General features: G+C 43.4%; 1 protein-coding gene across 1 annotated transcript in view; it reads right to left on the bottom strand.

Moving 5' to 3' along the window:
• ctbp2a (C-terminal binding protein 2a) overlaps window positions 1–8732 on the bottom strand; it is a gene marked incomplete in the record, with an annotated part of 34114 nt that overhangs the window by 11165 nt on the left and 14217 nt on the right. The window contains 1 exon segment of the mRNA XM_035663137.1: window positions 53–207. Within this exon segment, the coding sequence (XP_035519030.1) occupies window positions 53–207 (155 nt within the window).

Raw genomic sequence — 8732 nt, 5'->3', positions numbered from 1 at the left:
AAGAATTAAATTACACATAAAAAAGCAGACGTATGTGAAGTTATTTCTGTACCTTTTCATGTATTTCCTGTGTGGACTGGGCATCGCAGAAAGCCACGGTGGCCAGATCTTTGAGGATGGGCATCTCCACGGTGCAGTCGCGCCCGTCCAGCAACGCCACCAGGGGGCGTGGGTGCATAGGCCCATTCATAATCTGGGGCCGAATACCTGCAGAGAGAAGGGAGAGAGAGAAAAGAGGGAGTTAATTATTTATGTCTGGCACACACAGTCAAGTGAGCTGCAGAAGAAAGCAGTAAAATGTAGGAAATGCACCCAGCAGCAGGAAGTGTTTACACAGGCTGGGACTGTGTGTTTTTGCTTGTGTGATAGGCTAAATCAGTGGCGCACACACACACACACACACACACACACACAGAGTTCTCTACTTTAAACCACTATTATCATCTCTCTTACCTGGCAACACTCGTCGATATCACACACACAGATACACAACGCTGATGATACAACTACCCCCTCTCTTGCCGTTATGCACACTGTTACCAGGCAACAGGTCCTTTAACCCCATGAGGTCATCACCTCCATTATCCTATCACCGTACCGAAGCCAGCAGGCCATCAGTGTGTGCCCCCAGTGTGTGTTTGCCCAGTTTACATCCTTAACAGAACCAGCCTCGTTCTTGATTTTAACTTAGCAGGTATTCGATAATCAAATTCAAACTTGTGGTCATCTCCAGTTTTTTCTGGCTTTCTATCTTTATCCTCGCCTTGTCGAGTTGTGATACAGTTGCCCTTCAGGGAGAAGAGTGGCACAAACTGCTGGAAGCTAGAAATGTACCAGCATTGATGAACTGAGCGAGCGTCTCACTAGACTCCTTCAAAGACCGACTGAATCAGTCGACTCTGCCAGAATGTACCAAATAACTCACTTTTCCTAAAATCAGTGTGATGTAAAATAGTGTAATATTGAGGGAAGAAAAATCTGACAGTGTGGACACGAATTCTGCTAAAAAAAAAAAGAGGGAAAAAAGAGGGAGAAGAAAAAGGAGAAGGGGGGGGGGGGTCCACACACCACCACTCTCTGGCTCCCTGCTGCCTGTTGTCATGGTGATTAGAGGATTTGGGCAGGATTATGAAATATTTTATTTAGTGACATCTGCGCTGCTGGAGAGGACATCCAAGCCTGCTCGCTCTATGTCTGTCTCTCTTACTCCTACAGTTTTGGGAAGGACAGTGTTTGTGACCTACACAACTACAACATGCTAACATATGCACTTTAAACAGATCAGATGCGTATAATGGAAATAAAAATAAAAGAAGTGCGTGCAAATGTAGCAGTGTTTGACTTATCAGGGCTTCAATTCTGCACCACGGGGTTCGTTTTTCTGCTCTGCACAGTTGATCAAAAAGGTTGCACTGATCAAAGTTTTAAGAAGATGGTATATTTTCTGGTACAAGTATACCAATTTAAAGGCCCATACAAAAACTATTTTTTTCAATTAGCTTGTTACTCTAAAGGCAAATGTTTCTGTGAAAACAGTTTTGGACATTTTACAAGAGGTTTTTGTATTTCTGCGCTCCTAGGCGGGGTTCAGTTGTAAAAAAAAAAATTTTAAGGCACATATTTCCATGCACCGATCAAATTTAAGCAAAATGTGAATCTAAATTTGATGCTGGTTGTTGCGTTTGTTGGCTTATGTTGCCAGGCCACTGTCAATAAAAATTCAATCAGAACACACCCACGCAGTCCAGATGAAGCCGATTAGTGAAAGTTAGAGCGCTAAACTCTTTATAAATAAAAGCCAATGATGACATTTTTCCAAACTGTAACTGTGAGTGTTGCTTATATGAATACTAATAATGAATAAAAGACTACCTGCACTAGAAATTAAAACAGGATTAATTAAAAAAAGAGCTCAGCAGTGTGTCATTAATATCACAGCTTTGACAAACTGACATACATACTGTATTTTTTGGTGTTAATTCTCCTAGTAACAGGTGGAGTCAAACCACAGAGCAACGTGAACCACATTCAGACATCTCAGAGATGTCTCACTGAGGTGTGTATTAAAAGATCTCTACAAGCAGAGGTGACATGTAGGAGAAGAGGTCATCACTCGAGGTATTAATATGGGTGTAATAAAATATCTAATAACATCCTATCACAATATTTTGTTTTGTGATTGATTCTCAAAACACTAAATTGATTTTTGTGTTCAAACCTCCAACCGCTAGATAGCAGTGTTGTAAACGTAAACTGAGGGCTATGGTGTTACATATATATTGAATCTTAACCCCCTATATTGCCAGATTCTTGCCAATATACAGCCACTGGGTATTAAAGGACCAGTGTGGAGGATTCAGGGGTGAAGTTGCAGATTGCAACCATTTGAATACAGCTCAGCCTTCCAAGCGCTATGGAGAAACTACAGTGGCTGTGGAAAACATGAAAGGCCCTAACCAGAGTCAGTGTTTGCTCTGTCCGTTCTGGGCTACTGTAGGAACATGGCGGTTTAATGTGGCGCCCTCCGCGGAAGAGGACCTGCTCCCTCTGTAGATAAAAATGGCTCTAAAGATGAAGAACTAGGAAAACAGGGGGGCAGTGATGTGAGAGGGAAAACAATGTTGTTATCTATGCTAACAACATCTAAGCTATGTTAGGGTTATCTCTGCTTGGCTTTGAGACCTGACATTTTTAACAGACCAACCTGCGTTACAAACTATAGCGTGGAGTTTAAAAGAAAAGAGTATTTAGGAGGCAGGGTAGTTCTAATGAAAGAAGCTACCGAGTTGCAGTTTGGGAAATGAAGTGTACAAGTAGAGTTAGACTAGACACTAACAATCAGGATATCTTGGCCAGGTACGGTTTAAATTTTTGTGCGAGTTCCCCAATTTAAAAATACCAAATCGCTGGAGTGTCCCTTTAACCTGCACACACCGTCAGATCACTCCTGTCTGATCTACATTTGACAACAAATGATCACTGCTCTTCACATTTGGAGCACACTGTGAGCATTTTCGACCAGTGGAATAATTATTAGCTCTTAAATCACCATTCAAAACTTACTTTGATTTAACTGTGTTCTGTTAGTTATTACTGACCTCTCTGCTTTTATATTCTATGTTTCGCTTACTTTGTCTTCAGTGTTGATTTTATGAGGTGAGGGTTTTACAAGTGCTTTTCTGAGCCACTTTATAACTGTGTTTTATAAAATGCTCTAGAGATAAAGAGATTATTCTTTTTATTATATTTCATTACATTACAGCCATTAACAATATTATTATTGTTCAGCGTTCCTAATAAAAGCAGTGCTTCATGAAAGCCTAAATGGCATATTGGAAGAAAAGAACGATGAGAAAAGAATAAAAGGTACATGAAAGAAAAAGGTTAAGAGAAATAATGTGGAAGAAGTGACCTTGATCTTTCAGAGTATACGCTGAAAGCATGCATTATTCTCACAGGAGGGAGTCATTGTGTGTGTGTGTGTGTGTGTGTGTTAGCGAGAGGAGGGTGGGGACTGCTTGCCAAACACACCTGTGGCTCCACAGCTCTCCCTGCGCCTCCTCATCACACTCCTACAGAGTTCATTATCACAGCTCAGACTCAGCTGAGGAAGGAAATACTTCTATCATCCAACAATCACACACGAGGAAATGCACTGCCACTCCAACAGACAGGGCCTGGAGAACACGCTCTGAGATGAAAGGAGAGACAAACGCGCAGTTGCTTATTTGTACACACGTGGACGAGAAGAAGCTGGTGGAAAAAGCAGCGTCACTTGTAGGAAGTAGGTCAAGCGCTGCTGATTAATTATTTCCTGGTGGCTAATAGCCATTCTCCAGCCTAATAAGGCAGAACGTGGCACCGCATTTAACACATGATGCATCTGTGGATAATTAACACCTAACAAGGCTGTTAATGAGGGTCTTAATGATTCAGATACCTGGCTGGTGATTTGAAGGATCTTGTTGGTTTTGGATGGAAAGAACTTAATCTTCCCCTTCAGTCGCTCAGCCAATGAAGAAGAAAAAGCGGCGGTGTGTTTATTATGTGCAATCGTGTGTTTTGTTCATTTGAATGGAGTGAAGGTGAATGTGTGCTCGCTAAGAAACACACACTCTGTTGGACAGGTGTTGTTGACTGAGGCTCTGTAATGGCCTCTTGTCACCATCCCTCCAGGGATTGTCTGACACATCAAAGTTAATGAGTTTTCGGGGCTTTAATCTCTCTCCTCTCGTTGTCAGAAGTAAACTATGCTACATTTCACCGGCATTCTGAAGTTCTTAAACTAATCATCAAGTGACAGGCTTTAAGTGCACCAACAGTGCCAGGAGGGGCGGGTTATGTAGAAATAGGGCTGAGCAGACGGTGTATAGATGCACTCGTGTTCTCTGTGTGCCCGTCACTCTTTGATTTAATTTCACATAGACCACAAAAGCAAACATTTCTTCTTCTCTTCTTCTTGCTAAATCCACATGTAGCAGCTGGCTGTGCCCCGGCTCAGAAAAATATTCGGAATGTATTTGAAACACCTCCAAGATGCACATTTGACCACAACTGAACATCATTTTCCATCATTTGCCACTCTTCTAGCTAGATGAGCAGTATTACTCAGATAAAGTGAGGCTGCCTTTAAGGAAATTCCCTACACTGTAATAACTTGGACCTGCAGAGCTACCATGTGGTACTGTGTCAGTATTTGGTGTTGACCCAGCGGAGACTTTTCACCATTTACTCTCCTGTATGTATATGTATATGTATATGTATATGTGTGTGAGTATGTTTAGTTCTGATGATTATGGGATGACGATTTGGGTTATGTTATTATATTGGGTTATCATCCTGAATGTGTTATTGTACAATTATGACAAAAGAAACCACAACAGTCTTTGGTCTTCTTCTTCAGATTGCAAGTTATGGATTATTAACCTAGCAAAGGAACCTGAACACACACACACACACACACACACACACACACACACAGAAAGGCAGAGGGCACAAGGCAGCATTTGTAGGCCAGAGGACCAGCTACTAAAGGATAAAAAAATAAAAAACTGATCACATCTGGTTATTTTTCTTTACTTAACTCCTCTCTTGCCACGTTCTCTCTGTTTATATCCACCTCCCTCTCCCTGCCCCTCTGTTTCCCTTCCCGGTTGGGCCGGCACCAGCCCGGGGAGTTCTGGCAGCAGCTTTCCAGCCGCCCCGTCCAACAAGAAAGACCTGGACTCTAGAAAACCAAAAGCAGAGCCAGCCCTCTCCATGTCAAACCACAGGGTCCCACCCAACACCAGACAGAACACCAGACTCATTTCTAAGCGGGACAGAAATGCACCACAGAGCCATTTTTCAAGTGCCTATTTGCTGTTACATAAACTTCTGTGAGCAGCAGGAACAACATGTCTAAAGATGGTTTACATTAGGCGGTAGGATATTTTGGCTGGTAGCCTTTCGGATAAAAATGCAAATTGCTTGTATCAATTTCCTGTTATTGTACATACCCAGAGTATTTATCATAGTACATCAGCCAGCATTGTCTGTAAGCCAGCAAGTAATAAAGAAACAAAGCCAACAGCTTGACTAAATAAATCTAAACTGTGTTGAGTGTGACAGCAGATAGTCTTATCCATTGGAGGTCATGTATTGTTACATCCCTCGAGGGAAGCTTGAATGGACTAAGGTTGATATCATCCTTTAGCCAGCGCTAATCACAAGCTGGATGATTGGACAGGAAGTATGAAAACTTTTGGCATAGCTGGCAAGAGCGTACTTTCAACCACAAATGGATGACAGATGTTCCAAACTAAAAAGCCTTTTTGGATTCTGACAACAGAAATAGAAGTCATCTTTTCAAACGTTAAGTGAAACTCAAAAGAAATGTGTCTCTCCTTAGTGACTACGATCTGGTGTCTAATTCTCTCGTTTGGAAGGGGCGATCTTGGAAAAGCGGCTCGGCAGCAGCAGAAAGATGCCAGACACTATGAGTCAGAGTTTTAGGGAGAGAAGGATCATTTCCCAAATACAGCGCAAACAATCAATGAAAGAAAATAAATCTTAGCTAAAACCTGTGTTGCTCCCCTTGGGTTTGGAAACCAATCTTTAGAATTGCTATTTAATAACATTGCACTACATCAGTTATCTTTATTCCTCTGCTTTCTGACGGATTGTGCGCTCTCGGTTTTGTGGTTTCACGGATCTCCAACATGCCTCGGTTGGTTTACAAAGACTATTTCGCTTGGAAGTCAATGCGCTCCCCTCAGATTTACTTGTGGCTTGTTTGTGAGGTTGTTACGCACTTTGAAAAGGTAAACGGTCCACTCTGGGACTGCACAGTCGCATTAACTTACCTGTGCTATTGTGATTTCCTGAATAATTACACTGTGTACTCTGCCATCTCAAATCTCTGTTAATAGCCCTCTGAGACAGTTTAGTATCCTCGCCTCACAGAGGAGCGACACACTTTAGAGACTCTTTTATATCCTATAAATTACAGGTGAGTTCTTCTAGCAAGCCCTCGCCACCCACCAGCGTATTCTTTTCACTCTCCTTTTTGCCCTTTCTCGCTCCATTTCCCACCTTCTTCCTGCTAGTCGAAGAAAGGTGATGAAATGCTCCTAAATGACTCAAACTGGTGTGATACATGCCATGGACGCTCCCACACCGGGGTTGCAGCATCCGTAGAACAATAAAACTGTGAAAACAAAAGGAAGTGAGGAAGATTTTCCATGGCACGATGATGTCAGGACCACAGTGGCGGTCGCTGAGTTCACAGCGAGCTTTCAGAGAAAACTACTCTGCAGTTGACGCAGAGCCAAAACGGGCTCAACGGGCTTAGGACCAACAGCTGGTTCTGGTTACCTAGCAACTCCCAAACTGGGGGCCTCAGTGATGGGATAGTCCGAGAGTGAGAGGAGGGGAGGGGGGGGGGCGCGCCGATAACCCAGTGGGGCTTTCTTTGTGGCAAGTGCAGCAAGTGAGAAAGGAAAAAAAGCTGGATGTCATCAAATCTCGCCCCCCAAAAAGGCAACGCGCCACAGGCCGCCCTACCTGGCAACCCAAACGCGGAGGTCTGAAGAGCGGCATCCAGGCGTTAAGTGGCACGGTTGGTGATTCTCTGCAGCATTTTCCAGGGAGGCATCAGGAACAAAAAACATTCTCGCTGTGGCCCAACACAGCTCAGTACTGTGAGCGCACACACACACACACACACACAGAGTTTGGCTGCACTTAGCTTCACACACACCCACAGATGATAACCATTAATGATCAGTGATTATCAGGATGTCACACATTTTGTTGAATAATATTTCCAAGGGCATTCACAGCTCTCAATGCCAATGCTCCCTTTTACTCTACGTCTGGTCTCTTAAATGCTGGCTGTCTATGTCCACCTGCACGCTACTTACTGTAACAGCGATGTTACACTAACTGTGCATACATGTTAACCAGAATCCGACGCCTGTATTCTTGGGAGTGTCTACTTTGGAGTGTGTTTACGATCCCCTGGCATCTGTAGAAAAAGAGGGGAAGTGTAATCTTTTTTTTTTGGCAGACTCGCCTCCTCCAGGCCCCCACCGGACCCTATCAGCGCCCGGCTACACCGCCGCCACCCCAGCCTGTCTCTTGTTCCACTATGTGGACACACAAAGACCTTGTTTGTCCTCCCTCTCCCTCTCCTCCAAACTTATCACCACCCAAACGCCCAGCCAAGAGGGGCGAGGGAGGGAAGAGATAAAAGTGTGAGAGAGAAAGGCAGGGTGAAATTACATGTAAAAGTGGAAGCGAGAGCAGGAGAAGAAAAGAAGCGAAACATGCTGACATAAAGATATCACAGGTGGTGTCAGTGGTAAACACAGAGTGAGAGAAAAGAGCATCCATCCATCACCGGCTCCTCTTTAAATGTTGTCTTTTGTGCTTCGCTCCCGAGGCCTAAAAACAATTGTGGTCCTGAGACAAAAGCAGCTGTCAGTGCTGATGAACAGCGGGCCGTGCACTCCAGATTTACTTCACATGTGCACACACACCACACACACATAAACACACACAAAGTGAGTGTGTGCAGGTCGAGGGAGATAAGGAATCTAAGCTGCGTTACATCCACACAGGCACTGACAGTTACAAACCATGGATGCAAAATCAAGAAGTATGAAATACATCTAACAAAAAATTCTAAATTATATGGAATAAAAAAAAAAAAGAAGCAGATTGGTTTAAGCCCATTTCTGGATTTTGTTTACCGCTCTGATATGACGACACTGATTACAGTTAGTTTACAGTAAACAAGGTATTTTTGTGATGTTGACAGCTCTGAGAAAAACAGGGAGAGTTAGCTGCTGATTATGATTACAAGTGTTTTGTGGGCCAAATTACATTTTAATGATTTTTTCACCAGGATATTACAGATTGTTTGGGGTTTTTTATCGTTACCAGTTGTTTTCTTAGGCATCAAAAGCCAAAAAACAAAAATAACGAGCCCCAAATACATCTTTGTCTCCACAGTACGTGCCTGAATACACACCCTGTGACAGACAGCATTCACACACAAGAGCAACCATTAACCCTCACACAGGGCCACTCGTATGCCCATTCTTCTGTGACCTTTGACCCATCAAATGACAACCCATCTAATCTCACCCTCCTCTTGCTGCTGTGCAGAGTCCTGTGGTTTCAGACCAAGGAAACACTGACACACTCACATGGGTGCCTGCCCTCATGTGCGCGCGCACACACACACA

The sequence above is a fragment of the Morone saxatilis genome, unplaced genomic scaffold, assembly GCF_004916995.1.
Source record: "Morone saxatilis isolate NCDOM2014 unplaced genomic scaffold, NCSU_SB_2.0 Contig19, whole genome shotgun sequence".
In the NCBI taxonomy this organism is placed as follows: domain Eukaryota; kingdom Metazoa; phylum Chordata; class Actinopteri; family Moronidae; genus Morone; species Morone saxatilis.
This window is presented reverse-complemented; position numbering and strand designations above follow the sequence as displayed.